This window comes from Akebia trifoliata, chromosome 13, assembly GCF_017979445.1.
Source record: "Akebia trifoliata isolate Shusen 1 chromosome 13, ASM1797944v1, whole genome shotgun sequence".
Lineage (NCBI taxonomy): Eukaryota > Viridiplantae > Streptophyta > Magnoliopsida > Ranunculales > Lardizabalaceae > Akebia > Akebia trifoliata.
In genome coordinates, this window is record NC_141387.1 from 5526768 (window position 1) to 5552798 (window position 26031).

The 26031-nt window shown below is 34.4% G+C and overlaps 2 protein-coding genes across 12 annotated transcripts; one reads left to right on the forward strand and one right to left on the reverse strand.

Moving 5' to 3' along the window:
- Positions 1–1879: 1879 nt before the first annotated feature.
- LOC147387513 (uncharacterized) lies at positions 1880–12204 on the reverse strand. 5 transcript variants are annotated; one of them, XM_086420683.1, is made up of 18 exons: positions 12059–12189; positions 10704–10825; positions 10540–10627; positions 9204–9361; positions 8932–9039; positions 8386–8421; positions 8149–8259; positions 7667–7750; positions 7481–7599; positions 7224–7325; positions 6299–6415; positions 6147–6212; positions 5814–5880; positions 5276–5329; positions 3726–3815; positions 2800–2835; positions 2653–2688; positions 1880–2149 (listed from the first exon to the last, which is right to left on the reverse strand). In XM_086420683.1, the coding sequence occupies exons 4-18, from the start codon at positions 9261–9263 to the stop codon at positions 2033–2035; spliced, it is 1203 nt and encodes a 400-aa protein (XP_086276809.1). In that variant the 5' UTR covers positions 9264–9361; positions 10540–10627; positions 10704–10825; positions 12059–12189; the 3' UTR covers positions 1880–2032. The 5 variants fall into 5 exon arrangements, with proteins under 5 accessions (XP_086276809.1, XP_086276811.1, XP_086276808.1 ...); XM_086420685.1 differs by lacking the exon at positions 12059–12189 and having other exon boundaries at positions 6147–6209; positions 10704–10927; XM_086420682.1 differs by lacking the exon at positions 12059–12189 and having other exon boundaries at positions 10704–10925.
- Positions 12205–15208: 3004 nt separating this feature from the next.
- On the forward strand, positions 15209–22720 carry LOC147387514 (Actin-like ATPase superfamily protein). 7 transcript variants are annotated; one of them, XM_086420512.1, is made up of 3 exons: positions 15209–15537; positions 17220–17286; positions 21423–22720. In XM_086420512.1, exon 3 carries the CDS (start codon positions 21426–21428, stop codon positions 22464–22466), a length of 1041 nt encoding a protein of 346 aa, XP_086276638.1. In that variant the 5' UTR covers positions 15209–15537; positions 17220–17286; positions 21423–21425; the 3' UTR covers positions 22467–22720. The 7 variants fall into 7 exon arrangements, with proteins under 7 accessions (XP_086276638.1, XP_086276640.1, XP_086276635.1 ...); XM_086420514.1 differs by having other exon boundaries at positions 17223–17286; XM_086420509.1 differs by having other exon boundaries at positions 15210–15537; positions 21348–22720.
- Positions 22721–26031: the final 3311 nt, after the last annotated feature.

Here is a 26031-nt window from a genome sequence, read left to right on the forward strand (position 1 = left end):
ATGTCAAAAGTTAAGAATCAAGTTAACAATGACCCACCTTTTAACCAGTCACATCAGCAAGTTAAGCCTCATAAATTTTCAATTCAATTGACTTTTATTATAAATAAATAAAAATAAAAATAAAATAAAAAGTAGATGTTAGATTTAAAATTTAGACAAATTTATCAAAACATATACAACATTTAGAATATGTAAATTGAAGAGGGGAACAAATTTGTTTGTTAGCATGTGTTAAAGGTATCTTACAAGACACTTTTTAACATCTCCATTGGAGATGCTCTAACATCCCATTAAGGTATTGAAAGCTAGCATCTCATTCCAAATAATTTTATAATCTTCAATATGTTTGAAATGGTAACATACACACATTTATTTCATAAAGTATATCTATTAAGTAATTTTTTTTTTTTTTTGATAACCGGGTATGCATGTTTGGGCTTTGCCCATTCCATAAACCATGGTCTCAGGGCAAATGGAATGCCCGCACATCACACGCACCATGTAACTGAGGGTGAGCTCTCGCGGGTGGCCCCTGAAGAATTAATGCTCATATCGGATATCGAACTCACAACCTACGGACATTAATCACTTATCAGTCTGAAATTGTCATTCAACCAACCCCTCAAGATTCATTAAGTGAATTGAACTAACACAACTTAAGCGAATCGATAAACAACTTACCTCATCCTACTCTTAGTGTTCATTTTTATTTTTTATCAGATGAGTTAATAATCAGTTCAACCAGTAGTTGCCGGGGGAAACTGATAGCTACTTTATGTTCAAAGCACGACCATCATAAAAAAAAAATTTATTTTAAAGAAATAAAGAGAGCTTCTATTGCCACACTAACCTTTTACTTACAGACCCCTAATATATATTATAATTCTATGGTAATTTACATATGAATTGTGTGCAGTTAGCCAAAGTTGGTATGTTGGTGAGGCGATAGACTCTCTCCAAATGAAAAAAGAACAATAAAATTTAAAGAGATCTACCAAGCAGACCAGTCTGTTACAATTTTATTTCAAAAACTCCCTTGCTCTACTCTGGCAAACCTTACTTTATGAATCAGACTAACGGCTAATTTTATAGGATTTCAAATCTTACTGAGGGTTGTTGAGCTCACATGGATTATCAAATGGGCAATCCAACACAAACAGACTATATTTTATGAAAAAAAATCAGATTCAAAACAAAAAAAATTAAAAATACATTTTCAGCTTGATTAAATCTGTTAAAAATGAAGGGACATCGAACTCCCAAATTTAAAATTAAAGTTCTAAGACTTTTTCCTCTACTACGCTACAGCATCAAATCATGTTTGTGAATGCCAAAAAATTGATGTGGTTAGATGCAGTCTAAGGCTTGTGACTAATAAATTAACAGCCTCAATTTCAATTTTGTGTTGTGGATCACCACTCCGAGGTTTGTTCGGGATAACAAACACGATAAAGTAGGGTTGGCTGTGTAACAAACTTGATAAAATAAGCTTCCCATGGAGTCGTCAGAATTCCAAGGGAGTTTTTATAATAAAAATCCAACAGTTGGGTCTCTTGGGTATCTCTCTCTCTGACATTTACAGATTTTTTTTTTTTTTTTTTTTTTAATTTAAAACGGGAGCAGAAATCAAACTCCTGGGGGAGACATGCTAGATGAATGATTGAATGTTGTACCACAATGTACGGACAAGTATTTTTCTGAAATTATAGGTCCAAACTCCAAACACGTTTTAAAAGTTTTGATCCAATATTTGCATATGCCCCCTTTATTTATTTATTTTTACCAAAAAAAAAAAACATCATACCATTACTATCATGATTTTACCTTTCCTGAAAAAGAAAAAAAAAATCATTTGCTTGAAGAATTTCAGAGTGGGCAATAAGAAAAGAAGGCTTCCTGCCTAAATAATGAATTAAATTATGTGGAATTAAAAGGATTCTCAACAAACTGAATAAGAAGGATAAGTGGGGTAGGAGACTACAACAACATTGAAGTGAGAAAATGAATTAATAATACATGGTGTTAATAAATGTCAAAGATGATGTGTTCTTCTTCTTTTAAATGGATCAACCCAGTCTCTGTCTTTTCTAGCAGCCTCTTCCCACCGCTTTCGAAACATTTGAAGCTCCATTGTCGATTGCCTCCTTACCTGCCCATATTGAATCCATTGTTTGTCAAATAAAAATTTTAAAATAATAATAATCTAGGGCTCAATTTGAGTAGCTCTTAGGAGATCAATTAAGTCAAATATCAACACTGTTATGAGTCATAATCATCCAACATAAACACATTCTTCGATCATATGAAAGGGACAGCATATTATGAAACTCGCTCCTATCTGAAAAGGATTGAGATTATGTGAAATTCCTGGATATGAATTGATCTTGTGAGTATCTTAATCACATCATCTAATCATAATGAATAAACATGATTCGGTGCATCTATATACACCGTAATACAATACGACCTACTGATTCTCTAACACTAACTATTATGATGTTCTCAGCCTATGTTTCACATAATTAGTGCTTGACTTTGGATCAGAGATATGGTGAACCAAGCTCACATGTCCAAGATCTAAGAACTCTTGAAGGAAGATGACTTAGCTCAATAAGGAGTAATGACACAAGATTAGAGTCTCGATAATCTCACCTCAGACCGCACATTGACTGCTGCTACACCTCGTCTCTGAAGACCATGAGTTACAATAAAAACAATTTAATTCGAAATTAAGGACTAGTACAATTGATTTCTTAGGCTGAAAATGTAAATCACATAATTAATGAGTGTGATTTGTACCTGCATGGACTCTTCTTGAGGGTCATCTTTAGATGCCTGCATGTGGAAGCATAAGAAGTGTTTACAACATGGAAATAGAAAGAATGATGCTTGAATCAGAAATGAAATGCAAATATAAACAAATTTAAGAAACGAAAAGATAATATCCCCATCAACTATTAGAACCTTAATGCAATTCTTGAAAGATGAATATGGGTTATCCAAATTGAGTACGAAAATACAGGCAAGTTGTTTGAAATTTATGAAGAATTAACACTGCTAGCACACTCCCCTTCATCATCCATTTCAAGAACAATACTTTAGAACAACATATTTTTTTGTAGTTAATCAGTTTGGCCAGGGACCAGGCATCAACTCTGTTATAAGCATACACCTGAATCAAAAACTTCTTATATCTCTACTTCTCGAAATAACACAAAGTCAACATGTCTCGTAAGATTTTAACTAAATTACATCTTAGAATACTGTCAGGACCATATCTGATCAGTATCAAAACCTAGTCTGTCTTGGTATCACAAAGCAAATACATATTGTGAGAATTTAGGAACTTCATCAGGTACTAGAGTTCCATTGGTGTTTAACTGGTGCCCATATTTGGGATTTGTCAATTTATACCCAAACCCTACCTTCTCTATTTCTTCCACAATAGCAGAAGATCCATTCTTAAATTTGCCAAAATAGTCTAATTTCTCCCACAATTTTTATTAACTTGAAATCAAGTTCATTGTCAAAGTTACCAGGTTGAAAATCTCATGTATCGGACAATTCCATATAAAATTGCCTCATTTCTGGAGAATTGAAAATTTGTGATAAAATTCATAACCAGGTATTGGAAGTAAGCACATTTTCTGGTTGTGGACAAAAGAAAAAAAATAAAATTAATAATTCAAGCAAAATATTAGAACTTAGAATAGAAAGGCATTGACCTTTCTTGGAGACGATCCCCCCAAAGTTTGTACACCTTGATGGACAATGTATTCACTATCAATAACCCCCACCTTCTTTGTTCGGTCACCCTGTAAATGCAGGGTACTGATTAGTGTATCCACAACCAAATAACATTTCTTATTATGTAACTAGAAAAAGTTACAAGATGTACACAAAAAAGCAATAAAAAATTTGCATATGTAGCCCTAAAAATAGTTTTAATCGATTGCCCGTACCATACCAGAAACAGGGCAGACACTAAATAATATGCAAGATACCTCTGATCAAAATAAAGTGAAGATGTGATGCATCTACAAGTACAACGTTCAGAATGACAGCATTCACGTATCTAAATGCAATGAGATCCTACAATTTCTACATCAAAAAGGAGAAAAGGATACTGAGCTGTGACTTCCCCCTACACACCACTAAAAGGCACAGATGTTTTTTTTTTTTTTTTTTTTTGGGTAAAGCAAACAATTTTATTAAGAAAAATATTGTCTTGTCAATCCACTTCATCTCCTGATTGATAAATCAATCTATCTTCCCGTCCCCCTTAACCGTAAATAGGGCAGTAGATTGATTAAAAAATACACTCCAAATGGTCAGTCACTCAAAGGCCTGTTCGGGAAGACCTTAAAATGATCCGGAAAGGTTTTCCCGCCTGACTGGAGAAGGACAGATAGTTTGAATCCCCATTCCTGCTCGTCTGCTCGATCCCAGCTCGCCTGCTTGCTTTTTGAATGGAAGAAAATCCGAGTCACCGACCCGAACCACTATTCCTTTCCGAAGGAATAGAGTAAGGTCCGCCAAAAAAAATCAAAAAATCGATCTTTTTAGCTCAAAGTTTTAGCTCAAAAAGGTTCCGGAGCCAGAGGGGGAGGTGGTTTGTTTGGCTTAAGGCACTCTTATCAGATCTTGGTAAAACAAATACAGATCAAGCAAGAAGCAGCAAACGTCGAAGGTTCATGAAACCAGCAAGCACAACGGTGGCCAAGATGGTCACACAACAACAAAGAGAAAAAAGGAAAACAGGAAAACAAAACACCATTCTCTACAGAAAAGCTCCCATCTAAACAAAAGATCTTCAAAAGAAGTCCCTATAAACTCAAGAAACTGCTTTGCCCAAAATAATATCAGCCCCTATTTGTTGGGGCATCTGATTGGAACGGAACGGTGGGGTGTTCGCTGGGAAGGAGCACTCTTTGTAGAAGAGACACAGATGTTAATAGGGGAGAGAGAGAGAGAGAGAGAGAGTTGTTCTTGAAACATAATAAATCTCTAACAAGCTAACAGATTGTCGTCTGAAAAATATAAGTCACAAAAACAAGGACAAACAGTTTCTGCCCAATATATGTTGGTGTCTTCAAATAGGCATACGTGAAGATAGTCCATAAATTATAACAAGTAAACATGTCCAGAAGAAATAGTTCAATATATATAGATTATAGACAACACACACACACACACCACATTACATAAGTCAAGTGTTACACTGTTACTCACTACTTAAAATTGTTCAAGCAGAACATATTTAACTACATCTCACCTGAGCACAATAGCCAAGTTTCATATCCATTCCCCATCCATGAACAAGATCATTCTGCACAATTCATAACAAAATAAACATGGAATGTGACTCCAAGTCCAAAAGATATAAAAGTGGCCTATGACATAAATATGCAAGGAAATACATTCATTTGCAGGCACGAATAAACAAAACTAATATCAGTCCATTAGGAATGGGGTACAGATAATCTGAAGGGTAGCAAAGAAGAGCTCCAACTGATGAGGTAAGACAAAATTTGTTAAAAGACTGCAGTTTTAGCGCATAGAAGCACATGAGACAGCGAATCTCCATTATCAGTTAAGTAGCCAATGCAATTTAAGGATATAGATTTGGACTGCAAACCTTGTTCCTTCCCTTTTTTGGTAATCAGGCTAGGAAAGAACCAACCACTTCACATTTGAGACGTAACACTCAGAACAATTCATGTGGTTTAGCACAATCCATTCACCATAGTCATACATAAAGTAAGAAGTTAGCAACACGTTATATAAGACCAGAATGGACCAAAGAAGTGTACCTGGATAAGATGCCAAGCACAACGCCACGCAGATCTCGAAAATACTGGAGCCATCCCCTCCACCCATCTATAAATGCAATATAAAATAAATAATAGAAGTGTCAAAGTTATATACTATGGAAATATGAAAGGAAACGTTGTGGCAGACATTTGGCAAGCAAATGCAAGATAGAGTAGATCGCTTCTTTAATAGTTAAGCTTCTTCATCATGCTGTTCGCAGCTTGATGAGGCAACAGGAGAATTCAGGTGTATATCCAAAGATATTTATTAACTAATTCAATAAAAGAACTGCAAAAGAAAAATCTAAATGATATTTAAATATAAAAACATACCCAGTGCATGGTGGTCCCTCGCTAGCATCTGAACACTTAACACTTCCTCGACTCTCATAGATTCTTCTGCGTAATATATTTTAAAATAAGTAATGCAATTCTTTACATGCAGAAATCTGCGCCAATAATTCTGTTAAACAGACCCAATTCACCTGTGGACCTTCTTTGTTTTCTTGCGGATTGTGATTCTGTGATGTATTTCTAAAGAATTAGGATCTAAAGCTGGCTGAGAAATCTCCAGTCCTTCTGATTTCATTATTGCCAAGTATCTGCAAGAGAAACCCTTCAAATGAACCAAAACTACTCTCCAACAGAATACAGATAATAATTTCCAAAACTAAGAAATGGAAGAAAGGTGTATCAAATTGTTGAGTTCACCACACAAGACCAGACAACACTATATAAAATATTCTTACTTTTTTGTTAAGCTAATATTGGGTCATTCTAGCCACAATGCAGTCAGAACAGTAAGAATCACTTATACAATATACCCGATTTATTTCCTAAATGCAGATGAGCTCAAATTGGGTTTTATTACAAATCTAGATTCCATGGAAATATTTAGTTAACAAGATTACGGAGTTAACAAAGAGTTTTGAAGAGGTGATTTTTAAGCATCATTGGAGAGAAACCAATCAATGTGCAGATTATTTATCCAAGCTGGGTTTAGATTCCTCAAATGTAATTAGATGGGTAGATATTGATAATGTGTCTTTAGATCTAAAATATCTTATTGAAAGAGACAGAACATGTACTTTTTAAAGATTTTGTAATATAGGGTGAGAAGCCATCAACCTCAAGGCTTACTCGTCAGGAAAAAAAACCATATCTAGCATGGAGAGAGAAGAATACGACAGATGATGGTGTTTCAGACAGAGGGGTGGGGGAGCTTGAACTATGGATGTATGAGTATCTACTCCTTAATCATGATGAATCAGTAATTTACCAATTCTAGAATACTCCTATCCTACAATTTGTTATACTGTAACAGTCCTATAAAATTTTCACACCAAGACCACACACTTTAGAAAAAGACAACACCTCAACGTGAGAAAGTAATGAACATCCCCACCATACCTTCCTGGGTTGAAATTCTCAACTCCCAAATCTTCATCCCAGATAAATATGTAATCATATATGGACACAATATCGGGATGTAGAAAACGTTTTGCAAACCACCTGAAACAGAAAAAAATATGCCATATAAGATCAGAAAAATATTATTTCCAGTAAACCCAGACGTAAAGCACCCATTGGGGGACTGTAGAACCATCAAGTACTGGATGCCACCCACTATGTGTAATTTGTGCTACGGGTTAAGTTAGATTCCTTACCATTTTGTTTGGTTATGAGCAACTATATGTATGGCCTTGTTATTCCACTCCAGATCCCGCCACCCATCCACATTGCAATCATAGTGGAATAGAATAACAGTAAAATTTTCTGAAAAAAACTGAATTATCTGAGATTAGATGAATGTTCGACTCAAAACACGTGCATAACATAAATAAAACCAATACCTTTTGGATAATGGCATCAACATTGTCCTTCTGCTTAATACCAGCTGAAATTGCCAGTAGATTCCGATGAGCCGAAACATCAACCTGAAAAGTAAAAGCTGCACACAGCATTAATAAACATAGCTTATCCGTCATCAACCAGAAAAACACACCTTGAAATGGTTGTGGAAATAGAAGATCGAAAATTCTAAGGGAACCCATTGGTAGACGATAAGGACATCTGCCCATGCCATACCAGAGTGGAGGGTTCGGAGTCTTCGGGGACGTGCCATTTAATGGAGTTCCATGAATGAAACAGAATAGTCCAATGATGGGAACAAGCCAATCAATCACATTCTTCTGGATAATAGAAAATAAAGCAAAGAGGCCGGAAACAAGTCTACACAATAGACCATCTGATCATCCAATTGGGCCCTAGCCCTCCAGCCAATGAGAGAAAAATTCGCATGCCAAAAAAATAAACACTTCAAACAAAATCTAACCTTCAAACTTGAGCTACTTGTCAACCATAAAGGCCTTAGTTCCAAATCTGAAGTAACTTGAGCTATACCACGAGGTAAATATTTCATCTTGACAGAAGTCTTGTGAGGTTCCTAGAAGATAGCAAAGGAGACCTCTTAAGGAAAGCAATGAAGGTAAAAGAGTAATAGTATATTCAATCAGATGGTTAAACAAAAGCATTTGAGAAGTTCTGGACAGATATGTAAACCAATTCTTACCTTTACTGTGTCAAAGGGCTGCAATCTATCATCCATCTGATAAGTTCAGAGAACTTCGTTAGTTTGCTAACCACAGACCCAAGTTCAATAAAGCAATAAAACGTATAAACAGTTAATGACACATAAATTTTTCTTTGATTGATAGTTGATGACATATAAATCAGTCATACTTATTGGTAACCCTAAAAACAGTCTACCAAAATCATAATGGTCCATATGGAAATGTGCAGGAGTGTGTTCCACATAGGAGATGTTATACAGCAAAGATCAGCCAAATTGGACAATCCTACACATCCAAATTATCCATTTCCATTTTTTTTTACAAAACCATGTGACATTTCATTTGACTGATCAAAAGAATTTCATAGGTAATATGATTAGGAAAATTACAAGTTTACATTAGTACTAGAATATCTCCTCAGTGGGACTATGGCCCATCCTGACAGTCCTTACTGACCTTAAGATTTTCTTACAATATAAAATGCAAAAGATTTCCACTCTCCCCAAGATTTTCCCATATAATAGAAAATGCAAATATCCATATACCTTTGTACGTTGATGCTGATAATTTGTGGTTCTGTACACAATGAACAACATGGTTGTACATAAAATTCCCATAAACGACAGTGGTTTCATCTTTAACCCATACGCTCCCTGCAATCCCCCCACTTACAGTTAGAAATACTAGAAATTACATCAAACTCCATAAATATATACTTCCTCTCAACTTATCAGAAACACATAAAAAGAAAGGGAAAATGGTAATAAATGACCAATAAAAAAGGATTAATATGATATCTAAACAAAATCAATCTTACCCCATCCAAAAAGACACTTCTACTTTTCGACAACCATCTGCATGATTTTGATGCCGTCATAGAAAACAAGGGTACCTACTTAAATCTCATAACAAACTGAGATCACTGGAACATCAGGCATAGTTTTGAGGATTCACGAACAATGGTGCCTCATTGATCTGTCCAAGAAAATAAAGTATGAATCTAGACACAAAATACTTTAAAAAAAAATTAGAAAATGAAAGAGAAAAAAACTAATTTGGAATTTGATCCCAATACCAAATTCGGGGGGGGGGGGGGGGGGGGGGGGGGGCGGGGGGGAGAGATGGCAAAAAAAAAGAAGGAAGAAATCAAATCATTGAAGAGAGATTGAGTCCACTAAATTTCAGAACACGTTCACACCGAACATTTAAAAAAATTGAGATGAATTCATCACAGATGATCATCATATCAAATGTGATAAAGGGAAAAAAAAATAGGTGCAAATATAATAGAGAAATTAGTTTATGTAAGAACCCATGACTCTAAAAGTTTATAAAGAACAGCCAAGCCTTCACTGGCAAGAGGACAACTGTCTTCGGATACATTGAAACTGAAAAATAAAGTTTCCTCTGCTTCAAGTCTTCTTTTCTCACCTTTAAAGTCTAAACACAAATGCAATTCTCAGATATGAAAATACGAAGGTAAAAAAAACAAGGAATCTTAAAATCTGATTTCAATGTTTAAAAAGCAGAGAACAAAGGACTAAAGTGCACATAAAACCCCCCAACACAAAAGCAGCAAAAACCACCAAATTCAACATCAATGATCAAACAAAAATGATTCCCCAAAAAATATAATCAACGGAGTTAAATCTACAGAGGCCCACCAATGGCTTGGGGCAACCCCAGAGGCCCAAATGCCTTACATTTAACCTAAATTTATTTGGGGTTTCTGTAGCAGATGTTTTCTCAGCAGCAATTGTTCTCAATTTCGCCCCTTTTCTTCTCTATTAAAAAAACATAGAGCTGAACAAATGTAACTAAATTGTTCTAACAGAAACCAAGCCTGGAATCTCTAATCTCAGCTAATAAGTGACAATTCATGCTGGAAATGAGCTAAAATAATTAGAAAACATATATGCATTGGGGAAAAAAAGAATCCTTGAGAACTGAGAACCAATTCGACAGATTTTCCAGACAAATGAACCTGGAAAGTACGAAAAACATAGAAAACTCTCAAAAAGAATGATTTTGGGATAGTTTTTTGGGATCTATGCAGAAATCCTTCTTTCAAACTAAAATCTCAGCTTCTTTACCACAAATTAAAAACAAAAATCAACTAAAAAATGGATCTCTGGCTGATTCAACGAAAATACCTAACTCGAAATCGCAATCTCTGCTCTTCTTCCGATCAATCCGCTGCATGTTCTTGGATTTCTCAGAAAAAAAACTTACGATACTTCACTGTTCAAGAAAATCGAAGTTCAGAGAGAAAGAGAAGGAGAATAGAACCTTAAGAAATCTAAATCACGAACTTTACCTCTTCGAACAAAAAAGATAGGGGAAACGATTGAAATCTGCAAAAGAGACACTCTTGGATAGATTTGGGCAAGAAATTGTCAATCTTCAACTATTTTCCAGCTAAATTGCTGCTTTTTTGAGCTATTTTGAGGAAATCAGATCGATTAGATCGAAGAAAGAGACTGAAATTGAAAAAAAAAAAACAAAAACAAACGAAGAAAAGCGAGCCAAAAAAAAGAGAGGAAAGACCGAAAGAGTGCGAAATGTTGAAACACACGACGAGTGTCTGAAGCGCCACGTTTAATACGCTCCGTCGCACCGACGAATTTGACAACGTGTCCTCATTTTCATCGAAAAAACCTCCCCACCTCACTAACTACTCATTTTTTGGGTTTTTTTTTTTTTTTTTTTTATATATTATAAATAAAATCATTTAATAGCTCTCTTAGATCTTAATTTGTTACAACTATCGATCATGTACTACATGAAGTACTCCAAGATCCACGTGGCATTATTTCTGCTAACTGACCTGACCCACATAACAGAATGGGCAAGAAGCTAAAGGTCTGAAATTATCAGTTAGGAAAAAATTTAGGTTTATATATCCACCAAATATCTATTGATCTCTCCATTTTGATACAAAGAAGGGAGCCGGAACGGTATCCCATTCCTAACCAGGGTCAGGTGGCATCTCATTTTATGCCAAGTTGCATTTAGGGGACCCACTGACCGCATGGAATGAGATACCGTTCCGGATCTCTACTCTTTTGATATTTAAAGGAGTCCTTGGCACCAAATTCTGAGCAGGGGTGTCAATGGGTACGTATTTAATTAGACCTAAAATCAAAATTAGTAGTATGACTTTCAATCCCTTTTTCATTGGAACTCGTAACGGTCTAGTCTGTAAGAATGAATTGATTGGAACTGGTGGAAATTAAGTATTGAAACCATTTATAAAAAATAAAAATAAAAAAATTGACAGTTAATTCCATTGATTTGAGAACCAGAACCGAAATCAATAGAAATCAAATTCAAGAAAAATTAATGGTCTATTTTTATTATTAATTATATAAAATTAACTATCCCAATTGTACAACTTTCAATTTGAGAATTTGATGAGGGGATCTAGACTCACCTGTCCACGTTTTCGTGAATATGTACTTGAGATATTATTGTTTTCAAATGACAAGTTTTAATCTACATCTTCAAACTTTTTAGATCCAATTTTCTTCAACTTTTAAACCTCAAAAATAAGATAGAATTTTTGGTGAAATAAATTATAAAAATAGATTTTTGAATAGAAAAATTAGAGATTTTCATCTGAGTTGAAGATGATAGAATACATACAAATTTAAAAGGTTAAAAGTAACTTACTCTCGATGTTTAAAGCTTGAAGACGGTGAGCTTCTAGGGAGAATGATGAAGGCTCTTAACTTGAGGTTGAAGATAAGGATAATTTTATTTTAGTCCATCTTTATTGAGTAGACAAAGGCTAAGACGGTTTGGGTGGGCGTGCATCCATAAAAAAAGACAAGTATTTCACATGTTAACAAAAGCTTCGAGAGAAATGTCTAAATCACCCATTGGAGGACCACTCATTTTTGTGGAAGATTTTTATCATTTAAAGAGCGATTGAGATGGAAAGGTAATCCATGGGATTCGTCAACTATATTGCTCTTACGATATCTACATCGACGCTTATCTTATTGTAGTTAGTTGTTTTGTGGATATTTTCGATGTTGTTAAAACTTTGACAACTCTTCATACATCACTTTCTCAAGACCTAATCGTCATAATCAAAGACTAAGAGACGATGATTACATTACAATCTCAATTGAATAATGTTGAATTGGCCTCAAGATTGGACCTCACATCGCACATCCTGACATGAAAGTGGATATAAATCAAAGATGCTTTTTCACTCATATCTCAAGAAAAAGTATTTATGATTCTAATATACTTTTACGTCAAGGTGTGCGATGTAAGGTTGAATCTTGAGGTCACTCTAACATGACTCATCAATCATTCCATTGTATTTATCGATGCATATATTTTGTTACAATATCAATTTGCCAAGTGTATGATTGGGATTGGCTTTGGTGGGAATAAAAAAAAAAAAGAGACTTGGGATTGAAGACTCCAACTTTTATTTTAAATTTTAATTTGTTTGTCCATATTTTCAAGGTTAAGTGGGGAAGGTTTAGATTCCAAAGTCGTTCAACAACCAAGAAAAAAAAAAATATTATTAATAATAACGTTAGTTTTAAATAAGCGATCATTATGGTAAGCCCCCACAAGGGCCTGAATTGCTGAAGTGAAACCAAACTGGGATTTTGTAGAACTGTAAACCCGTGTCTGGTTTCACACGTGTTGTCCAAATCAAGCGTGTTATTTCTGACTGTCCATACATGCGTGTCCTTGGCATCGGAATTTGTTATTGAACCGAAAATATGCCTACTGACTCGACCGTGGTCGGACCTGGTCAGACCGGTTAGAGAAATTCTATTGGCCGACCAACATTTACTTATAACACATCAATTTTACTTTATAAATCACACACCAACTAAATTAAGAGTCGTGATAATATGACACTCTTATTTTGGACGCCCCCATCACTGAACAGTAGATCATTTGTCTCGGGATATCGTAATAAAATATTTATGGACACTTTTATTTTAGACGCCCCCATCACTGAATAATAGATCATTTGTCTCAGGATACGTAATTAAATATTTATGGTTATGTGTATCTGAGTTTAACTTTGAAAAAACCCTCTTCAATACAAAACACATGGCATTTTGAATTTATTTCACGCCCTTACAATTCCGCCAAAATTTGAAATGTCTCCTTGAAAATGTCACGTGTAATCTGATAGAGAGGGTTTCTTCAAAATTTTAAAGTTTTTTTATGCATCCCAAGGCAAATGATCTACAATTATGTGACGGGGGAGTCTGCAAAAAAGAGCGTCAAATCATCATTAGTCATAAATTAATGAGGGGACTTGTTGATTTGTGTGTGCCCCAAGAGCATATGTTAACAAAAAATATTTTCAACATGTATAAGAAAAAATATTTTGAAATTATTTTTGGTAGGAGTTTCAATTTTCAACATGTATTTAATGCACCTAACTGTGTGGACCCAGGGCATATGTTAACAAAACCCATTAATGAGACACTAATTTTCTCATGTCTTAGGGTTGTCTTCTTTGGGAATTTCTTAAGAAAATCTAAGAAAAGAAAATTTAAATGAAACCTGAAAGAAAAGAAAAGTTAATCAACAACTCTACAATAAATCTAAGCCATGTTGAAATAACTTTAGCGGGGACACCTTAACGAGGTGGCATATGCATGTCCGTAGATGCATTTTACTCGTATCTTAGAGAAAACGAATCTACAGGCGTACACGCACCACCACATCAAGATGTCCCCCACTAAGGTCACTCTAGTATTAATCTTTCTAAAATATTAAAAAAGACGAAAATAACAAAATTACAAACTAAAAGATGAAATATTGTAATAAAACACCATAATTGCTTGTGACGAATCATATTATCTATTTTTCTTCTTAGTCAAAGTCATTGAGAAAGTTATGAGTTATAAAACAATTTGAAGTTCAAAAATCGCAAAATCAAGTTCAGTGATTTTAATCCTTCATTTTTATTCTTCTTAATCTATTTTCTTTATGATAAGTTCTTACTTTGACACGGAATGAGGATTCAGTTTTCTACACACACAAAAAAAAAAAGAAAAAACTTTTGGTTGCATTTATTGGAAAAATAAGTAGGATTCTCAATGGGTGGGTTCAGGCCAGACTTTATTTAACCCTAATCCGACCCTAAAGAGGTAGGCTCTCCCTAAATCAGCCCTATACCCTTATCATGCCTAAGTCGACTAAGCCCTGGTCGGGTCCTGACAGACTCTGGTTGATTTAGGTCAAATAAAAATGTCTAGAATTCAATTTAATATTTTTTGTGTGTTGAAGATTATCCTATTGAATTTTCAAATAATATCTTATTAACATAGAATTGTAGTAAAAAGATGAGAGCTAAATTATAATTATATAACATATTTTACTTTTATTAGAATAATATTTATCTAATTAATATTTTATGAATGTTTCTAAAATATATAATAACAGATCAGTACCCACGGCCTAGCTTAATTTTGGATTCTAGAAAAAAGGCATGAAGACTTAGGCCCAGTCCAACCTGGATTTGACAGGTTGAAAATTATTACGACCAGCCGTACTTTTGCAAGCTCAATGTGAAGGCCCTAATCCTTTATTTTAAACATTAAAAAGCATTTTGAAAAGAAAAGAAAAATAAAATTTCACTATAAATTATTGAGAAAACGCAACATTGACACACTATCAAAGGGGGTAAGTCTAATCTTGAAATTTTATAAAAGGGTAAACCTATTATCACAAATTTTATGAAGGAAATATCTAAAATACCCTTATTTCTGTGATTTGAGCACCTTACTATTTTAAATTCAATGATTTTAAAGTTTGTCTGAGACCGAGATGTGTCGTCCAAGTTTTCTCGGTATCTAAGTATAAACGAGACGGACAAGTCAATTTTTTGGACGTGATTTATAACCCAACGATCATTTTTAAAATTTTTTTGATCGAGAGGTCTCAAATGTATCGAAAAACTCGTCGAGACGAGTCGGTATCCGGCATGGACGAGACGAGACGCGCAACCGAGTTTTAAAACCGTGACTTCTAAACCCTCTTCATTGACTTGAGAAGCTCCCTTCCCCCACCTCGCCAACGCCACTGCTGAGTGACCCAATACCCAACACCACCACCCGAACGCGTGTCGTTTTCTTCCCCACTAGGACCATCACCTCCATGTAAGTTCTCTTAATTTTCGTTGTTGATGGAAGTTTTACTATTTATTGAATATATATGTGTGTATAACAAGGTTTTTCATTTTTTTTTAATGTGATTTTATAGAAATTTTTTTTTTTTTCTACTTGTTTAACGAATCGATTGTTGATAAAATAGAAATTGGTAGAAATTTATCATTTTCTTTGATGGAGTTACATGCTTTAATAGAGGTTTGGTGTTATACACACCAAGTGTTTGATGAAAGGCCTCACCTTTTAAGGTTTCCTCCGTTTTTTTGGGTTTTCAACGATTGAGAAAATGAAATAGGGAAAAAATGAGAGGAATGAGGAGAGAATGAAATGGTTGCCGAAAAATAAACTATTTCCGGTGATATTTTCCGGAGATGGTTGGAGTTTTGTTGGTAGGGACACCCTCCATGACCTGGTTCGAAATTGGAGAATGGAGAGATGAGGAGAAGAGAGAAACATGGTTTTAAAACTCGTTTTGGATGAGTTTTCGGATAAGTTTGAGTTGTCTCGTTCAAAAATGAGAAAAATGAACTATAGTTTTAAATCTTGTCCGATACGTTTGACTTGTCTATCCATCTCGTTGGTGGATGATACCGAGACGTATTGGACGAGTTGTCTTGGTCTTGGACGAGATTTAAAACCATAGAGAGAAAGAGATGGGGTGCTCTAATCAGGGTAAAACTAAGTTAAAAAAAAATAGAGTTTCAATAGTTCGTGGGTGCCCTTATCAATACGGTGGACGCCTTTAAACCCTTTTGTTTATAGAGCCAGGAAACGGAGAGAGGGTGAGGGAGAAGGCTCGAGGGTGAGAACTAAGAAAGAAAGTAAGTTATTAGTATCAAGCTTTTATTTGTGTGGGTTTTGATGGATTTCTTTTAATTTCCATTTTTTACGTATTTTGTTTAGAATAATTGGGTTTATTTATTTATTTTTAGTTAATAATATTTTGAACATATTTGTTAAAGGAGATAAAAATTCTTTGGTGATTTTAGTGTAAATTAGGTGTTTGTAAAATTGACAGGCTTAGCAAAGTTGCTGTTTTGGGTTGGTGGAAAAATATTAAATGACCCAATTGAGTTTGAAGGACTGCACATTAGGAGTCAGATTAGTAAGTTGACTTACAATACTTGTGTAGGAACACTGTGATTGAAATAAAATCTACTGTGATTAAAGTTAATTTTTTTTTAAGAAAGATCAATTGGGGATTTCAGATTTTAAAAATATATTGTGTTATTCATTTTTTTATTTGATTATTTGATTTAGTCTTTTGGAAGATTATGATGTCATGTGAAAGTGAGTGTGGATGTCATTTACAGTGGTAGTAGTGATTCTGAAACTATTGGGTTAGTTTAGAAAGCAGATGTCGTGTTCAAGTTGGGATTTTACTAGATTGGTGGTTCGGACTTTTTAAGGATTCATGTTGGGGTTGTTGTTATTGATTCATGTGTTAGATACTTCAATGCTAAAGTTGATTTTGGGAAATTACAAGTTTATAACTTATAAATTGAGATGGGTACAATTTAAAGAATGCATGAGGATGGTGTCTTGGTAATGTTAGCTAATGAAGTTAGAGCATGTTATGTTGTTAGATTGTTAGTACATAAACTGTAAAATAAGTGTATTGTAAAGATTTGTAAGTTTTATTAATAAAATTAATTTTTATTTTATTTTTTTAGAAGGAATTGAGCAGGAAAAAGGAGAAGGCGTCCATTTTGCCGTTGTGTCTGCAGCGTTTTACTTTAGGTAAGTGATCTTCCTTATTTTAGGATTATATAATACTAAATTCCTTTAATAGGTTGTAATTTTAAAGAATCTGCCTTAACTTTGGTAGGCTTTAATGAGTTTTTATTCCTAATAGAAGTTACATGGGTAATGGCCTGTACTCGTGCCTCGTGTTACCACCCTATTTTGGCGAAGCCCAACCCAAAGTTGGGTGAGCTTGTTGGGGCTCATATTGGGCCATCAATTTTCCTTATCAATTATTTCTCCATCCATGTTCAAGCTCTTACCCTTCTTACCTAGACACTAGAAAGGTCCCTATTCCCTTCTCATCTTCTATTGTTCCCTTTCATTTGAACCCTAACTCTCTTTTTCATCCTCTGTTGATCAACAAAAGAAGAGCTGTACTTCCAAGGATAAAAAAGCAAGAGATAAGGTTATTTTTCTACAAGTATAAATCCTTAGCTTGCTTTTCTATGATAGAGAAACACATAGGAGGCGTTCTTCGATCTCACTCACAACAGGTATTTTTTTCCCCTTTTTTAGGGGTGGGGGGGGGGGGATTTTATAGTTTAGGGTAAAAGCTACAGATCCATAATGAAAGGTTTGTTAAATGTTTTTTAAGACTTTTTTAGAACAGCCATTTTTGCATATTTCTACGCTTTAGCTTTGTACACTTAATTGACTGTTAATTTTTTTTTTCATTCAAAACTGTCTCTACCTGCAATTAATGCATCAAATATTCCATTTCAAGTACTCAATACTTGAACTATGGCCCAAAGATCATATCATTGTATGATTCAAACCTGGGCTTAAAGGGTCACCATTGTAATGGAGTAATAGTTCCTGGTGCTACTGTTTTATGGTAAAATAAAGACATTGCATAACAATGGTGGGATCCACTGATATGATTACATAACATTTGGAATTTGGAACCAGTTTTGAGATTTTTGAAAAATTCCCAGTTAATACTGTTATTGGAATTGGGAATTGTTATTGTTAGTTTCAAAATGAAAAATGCCTAAATGGTGTTCTTAGGTAATCTTTTGGCTATCATTATTTTCGAAAATAATAGCCATTATAAACGGTAAAAAAGAACAACGCTATTTACAGGCATTGGAATGGATATTTGGTGTTACCATTGTAATGGCCTTTATTGTTTCACCATTATGACGACCATTAGTTTAAACCATTATTTTAATAACCTATTGTATGTATGAATTTTTTTCGTATGATAAATAGACTTGTTTCATCGTTTGTTTCATTGTAAATGTAGTATTACATAGGATGCAATGTAATAAGGTGAACTGTGCTACACCTTTTCATTTAAGATTAGATTTAAATAACTAAAAGATTGATTTAGATTATGATGATGATTAGGATAGATTACATTCTAGATCTGGAATGATTCACTTTTGTTCTTTAATGTTTTCTATTTAAACCCTATGAGGGCTCATTGTAATTCAATCCAAGAGAATCAATCCAATCTCATTCTTCTTCGTGGTATCAGAGCGGGTGATCCAATGACATGTGCTCCACTAATCGTTGATTTTGGTATGTCGTTCATTCGCCAGCTGTGGTAGCACTGTCGACGGATCATCACATTGGACCACTACATTCAAAAGATCCATTCAATTTCATCACCCACTGTACCACCATCAACCCCTTTGCACACAACATAAACCATCTCCATCCCTCTAAACTCTATCCACCTTTGCTGCCATCTCTGCCCCAAAACCACCATTACGATCCTTGCAAACCGCTACACGTTGTCAAGAGCATCAAGAACTTATCAATATATTATACTTTTTCAAAAAAAAAAAAAAGAGCATCAAGAACTTATCCGTCTTGGTAGTTCTTCGAACACCTCCAAAAGAGAAGTTGAGAGAGGAAGTCGGAAATTGTATTTGAAGATGTTCATTGTGATTTTTTTCTAGATCTAGTTCTAGATTGAGAAAAAGAATATGTCCACCGTTCTAATAGGCATTTCTCCAAACACGTTATCTCTATGTGCATCTTGCTTTTTTTCTTAACTTGACTTGCACCCTCATCACCTCTATTCTCTCTGTCAAGACGGCTTTTGCAATTGATGTGTTTTAGAGATGAATACTGAAACAAGAGATGCTATTGGTTTGCTTTATAACAACCCCATTGAAGTTATCCCATTCATCATCATCACAATTTGTGGATATTTTCAAAGCCCCAAGACAAGCCATTCATTCAATTAACCCGTCAGTCAAAGTTTGGCCCATGAGCCCATGTGATTGAGCTTGTTAGTCTTTTTTGGATCCAAAACATTAAAAAAAAAAAAAAATCTTATGGGTCTACCCAAAGCATCTTTTGTCCAAAGAGCTTCTGAATCCAAAGTGATCAAGCTCCTCTTGGTCCAAGAACCTATGAATCTTTCATGATCAAGTCTTTTTTAATCACATTTTGAGCCTCTGAATCTTTCTTGATCAAGATTCATCATGGCCCACAGAGGCCCAATCTCACATTTTCGGATTAAAATCCGCCAGGTTTCGGTCTAGCCTAAACTGATCATAGCCCAATCGAGTTGAGCTATTTGCTCCTTATTTCCTATCGACAGTCAATCACTTTAGAATTGTCATTTGGGTGACGACACAATTGGTAGCAACAGTTTCTCAACTGATCACCGGTTTTGGTTTTCAGTTCTTGTAATCTATTCTAATCTAAATCAATCTTTTAGTTATTCAAATCTAATCCTAAATGATAGGGTGTAGCAAAATACACCTTATTACATTGCATCCTATGTAATACTCTAATATTAAATGTGCTAGAGCCATTTGGTGTGCATTCTTTTATCAGTTTGGTATTAGTTGGATTTTGCCCAGGATTGGGATTTTCCATATTTGGTACACAACTGGCCTCACTCATAGATGGGGATCGCTATAGGGGATTCTTCTTTTTGCAGTGTTTTAAGGAATCTAGAAGGAACTACACCTGAGAGACTTGATGGCAAAGAAGAGGATGTTATGCTCGTATACTTATCGTTAAAGCTTTTATGGATTAGTAGTCTAGGATTTACCAAAAGTTTAGGGGCGATTTCTCCTTTGAAGACTTTGTCTTCAGATGGAATTTGATCAATCATAGGAGGGAGTAGTTGGTAGTACTGTTTTTCTTTTATTTTTCCCAGGTATTTTTTTTATGGGTGAGCTGGACTTGAAACCATGACCTCGAAGTTGCTTTGCAATGTGTCAAACCAACTGAGCTATGGGTCTAAGCCCTTCAAGGTAGTTCATCTCAACCTCCTAGATAAATTGCTTCTTTTTTTTTTTCCTTATAATAAATTTATACTGCCCAAAAAGTGATAAATAGGAATGCCACTAAATAGTTTTGCTGCTAGGTTTGTGTAGTTTCTTCTTTTGTATAAGACCTTAAACTGATATGCATGAATATGATATTTTTCTAACTTATTATTTTTGGGTATTTAATAAATTTTGACCATCATGTTTTGTTGTCTCTTTATGTTGGTTTATTCTTTTTTTCTTTCTCCAGATAGTATGAATGACTTTCAATGGAATCTATGGTCTGATAGTTATAATACATTCCAGAACGTGTGATTGAATTGAATGTGTCAGAACACTTTTGATGACTGTCATAATGTCGAGATTTTTTTACTTTGCAATCTGTTTTCATCTTTCATTCAATGCTAAAGATTTTTCTCAACCCATAGTTGCTTCTTTGGCTCATAAACTCATGGAGCCCACATGGAGATCCCAACTCTGTAGTTGAGACAGGGTTTGTTGTTGTGTTACTTTACTCAAAAGAGGATATGATACCTAATTTGCGATGTTAGACATTAAAAAAATTTGAAGCTGTTTTTGTTTGATGTCATATTGTGTTCATTGGATTTGAGCCCAAGCTGAGGAATTTACTCACCTGTGCTTTTGGTTTCCTGTTTCATTATCATCATCTATGCCTTGTTCTAATATTTTGAGGTTGACAACATGAATCTTATGTTGCCATTTAACCCTATTTATAGCCACATATGTTAAGGTTTCTTGTAAAGTTTCTACTTTTCCTTTTACCTGAACCCTACTTTTTTTTTTGGTTATGAGTTTCAGGGTTTCTTCTCTTTGTTTACTGCCTCTAAAATCCCCAATCACTTGCTCTTGTCCTTTTCTTTCTTTTCGATGAAGCAAATGATTGCTCTAGGTTTTGAGGGATCGGCCAATAAGATTGGCGTTGGTGTTGTAACCCTTGATGGCAACATCTTGTCAAACCCACGCCACACCTACATCACCCCTCCAGGCCATGGCTTCCTCCCTCGAGAGACTGCTCAACACCACCTTCACCATGTACTCCCACTCATCAAATCTGCTCTCAAAGATGCCCAGATCACTTCTGATGCAATTGACTGTCTCTGCTATACCAAGGGCCCTGGCATGGGTGCTCCTCTTCAGGTTGCTGCTGTTGTCGTTCGTATCCTTTCCCAATTATGGAAGAAACCCATTGTTGCTGTTAACCATTGTGTCGCACACATAGAGATGGGGAGAATTGTCACCGGGGCTGATGATCCTGTTGTTTTGTACGTTAGTGGTGGAAACACACAAGTTATTGCATATAGTGAGGGCCGGTATCGTATCTTCGGGGAGACTATCGACATTGCCGTTGGAAATTGCTTGGATCGCTTCGCTAGGGTTCTAACACTCTCGAACGATCCCAGCCCAGGTTACAACATCGAACAACTCGCAAAGAAAGGAGAACAATTTCTGGATCTTCCTTACGTTGTCAAAGGTATGGATGTTTCTTTTAGTGGGATATTGAGCTATATCGAGGCCACTGCCGTGGAGAAGCTCAAAAGCAATGAATGCACCCCCGCAGATTTGTGTTACTCGTTGCAGGAAACTGTGTTTGCAATGCTTGTCGAGATTACGGAACGTGCCATGGCACACTGTGACACGAAAGATGTGCTTATTGTTGGGGGTGTGGGGTGCAATGAGCGGTTGCAAGAAATGATGAGAATAATGTGTTCTGAGAGGGGTGGGAGGCTGTTTGCGACTGATGACAGGTACTGTATTGATAATGGTGCAATGATTGCGTACACCGGCCTCTTAGCTTACGCCCATGGCATGACGACCCCACTAGAGGAATCTACGTTCACTCAGAGGTTCCGTACTGATGAAGTGCAAGCAATATGGAGAGAGAAGATGGATGCAACTTCTCCGAATGGTAGTTCGTGAGGATCTTTACAGAGAACAAATATCCAATTACACAATACGTGAAAATTCATGAGGGTCTCCGTAATTGTTTTGCTTGAGATATTGTTCTAGAAGAGCATTATAGAATCATATTTATCATAGTTGCAACTAAATCAGTTTAGATGTTTAATATTTGATCTACTCATGACTAGATTCCCATTATAGCAAGAAAGTAGTCAATTATTGATGTTTTGTGAGAATCATTTAAGATATAAGATGAAAATAACTTACAGGATCATGTTTAGTTACTCAAGGAGGCCCATCTCACGGAGAGTCGGATCAATCTTGATTTATATCTTATTTGTTCCACTTTGCAAAGTTATAATCTGCTTTGAAGCTTATATAGTCAGGACATGTTCATGTGTCATCAACTTTGTTATTTTTCTTTCTTTTACGTTGTTTATTATAATTCAATAGTTTATTAGTGATTTACCTTCTCTTTTCACGATATTTGGGTCTTGATCTGTTTAATGTAAACTTTGCAAGATCGTCGTGACGATGCCTCTCTCACATTCCTATGGTTTTCAAAAAATTTACAAAAATGGAGAAATAATATTTTTTATTTTTTGGAGCAACTATTTTCTTCAAAATGACAAATTAATTTTCTTTTATACCCTAGTTATTGAAAAAATAAAATAAAATGAAAGATGACCAAGATTTTATTGATATTCACTAAAACAACTAGTCATAATAAACGGACTTGAAAAAAACCACTCGAAATTCACTCACTTGATGTGGCATGTGCATAGAATTAGGGGTGCAACTTGGTCTGGTTCAAATCGAGAATTGAACCAAACCGATAGTTTTGAGGTGGTTGGTTTGTTCAGTTTGGAACAAGTTGTGGTTCAATTTCGGGTTACGAAAAATATGGATCATTGATTTGGTTCGGCTCTTAGTTCAAGCTTATATAGAATCAAACCAAACCAAGAATCGAACCCTATGCAATATATATATATATATATATATATATAAATAAATAATAATTATTATTATTATGAATTATTTTAGGAGTTAGGACACAAATTAGTATTTTTTGTAGATTAACTAATGACTTTTTATGGATAGATTAGTGATTATTGTATGAAATTTTATGTTTATTATATATTTGTTTTTTCATTAAAAAATATTATTAACAATTTATAAAATATTGGCAATCTGTAGAATCTAACCGAACTGAACCAAATTGGCTTTAGTTTGGCTTGGGTTGGTTTGGTTCCAATAGAATTTAGTTCGGTTATAATTCTTATTTAGTCGAACTGACTTATGTCGGTCTGATTCCAATTTGACCTCAAACCGAGTTAGTTTATCATTACTCAAACAAGTAAACAATGGTGTTGAGTGGTGTTTCACAAATGAAAAATTGCTACAAGGGCATTGGTCAAGTGATGAAGAATATAAGATAAATATTTCATAATTTTAAGTTAAAATAAGGCTGTTTGCATTCATTAAATTAACTATTAATTACGGTAGAATCCTATTGTTTTCAGAAAAATGTTGTTAATATGGCATTTTACATTTTTGTAAATATTTCTAAAGGGGAGCATTCGGAGACCCTAAAAAGAGCCAAACATTTTTCAATAAGTGAGTTAGAAGTTTCGGAATGGGCTGATTTTTTATGAAGATGATCTCTATGGTAAGGAGGAGATCAACCTCATAAAAAATCAGCCCTTTCTGAAACTTCTAATCCTAATTTACAAGTTGAAGAATCGTGAATCATTAATTATTTTTAAATTAATTTTGATGGGGTTAGAAATTTTAAAATAGACTGATTATTTGTGAGGATGATTTCCTACCCCAGAAATCCTCCTCTCAAAATATTAGCTCATTCTAAAACTTTTAGCCCATATATTGAAAAATGTTTGCCTCAATATTTGATTCTTTTCGGGGCCTCTGAACGCTTCTCATTTTTAAAACCTTAATTGATCCCATACGTAATTCAAAAAAAAAAAAAGTCAATCTTAATTGCCATCCAAAGACACCTTCAACTTGCCATCTAATTAAGGGTTTTTTATGCTCTTGATGACTTCACTTAAGACAAGTTCCTCTGGTTTGAAACTCTTTCGATGGACTTTAGAAGTTTCAAATGCATATAAATATTTCTAAAATCTATACACTTGTAATTAAAAAATCCAAATGAAGACCTAGACAAAAGGCATAAAGGGTCAACACAAATGCAAAAAACAAAATTTACTTGCTCTATCACAAATAGTCAAAATAAAATAAAACTAAGTCAATTTAGATCTACCTTAATATCACTGGTTCATTTTCTATCAAATAAGAGTCGATCCGCAAAATGTACTTTCAGTTAATTGTCTCATATAAAATTAGCAAATTTACCTAAACATCGACTCCAAATTGATAAAAATTTAAAACGGTGCAATGTTGAAATTAATTCCGAGAACGACAATATACCTTTTTTGAAATAAGTTAAAATGAATAGTATTTCAATTATTATTTTTATTGAAAATACATTGTATGATGTAATAGTACAGTGTCAACAAGTTGTCAACACTATTTAAAATAATATTCTGATCTAATTTCGACAAGACCTTGTCAATACCGTACAAAATCAAATTTTGATACAATGTTTTGTTGACACTATTTAAAATAATATCCTAACCTAAAAAAAGGGTATTTTCAGTATGAAAATTACCAAAACACTATTCATTTTATATTTTGCAGACTTGGTAATTTTTTTTTTTTTTTTTTTATAATTTATTGTTTTGGGAATTAGTCGATTTTGATATTCCATTTTGAGAATTTTTTCTGAAAAATTTATATTTATCATTTTTTTTTTCCTTTACCTCTAATAGTTATTGAACAAATTTAAAAGCTTTAAAATAGGGTGGTGGTACCCCTAACTGTGTTCAAAACATCTCCCTGTGCACAATTACCAACCCACTAAGCAGTGCCAAGTCACCTAAATAGAAGAAAAAATAAATAAATTTGTGGTACTTTTTTTTTTGACAAGGAAGTTTATATGGTACTTTTTGAGATGTTCTAGCTTGATTTTTATATTGTGTTTGATATTGACTTCTTCTATCCTAATCCATTAATAGAAGTGGATTTACAACAAACATATATCTACATTTCTTGGGTTTGACCAGAAAGTTATTCTATTAAACTCTATATATAATTGTCAAAGAAACAAATAAAAAAAACCTAATAAATATAGGTAAAATGTTTGGCTTTAAAACTATTTATTAGTATTTAGATATTGTTACTTTGAAGCTTTCTATAGGTTACAAACAATTAATTACTATAAGTCAATGTTATGATCTGATCTAAAAGTATCTATGATGGATTAGTTGGCTTAATGGGATATATTACCCTATCAAATTACAACCAAATCTCTTTTCTGACGTTTTCTTAGATTTGATCAGATGCCTACAAATATTTTATTAAAAAAATCATTTTTGCATGAATTTTTTTTTTCAAAAAATTGATTTTCGAAAGAATTTTTTTTTGAGTCGTGATTTTCAGATGCCCCCTGACTGGGTATGAGCTAGAACCATAAAATTTTCCCTTGCGATATACTACTTTACAT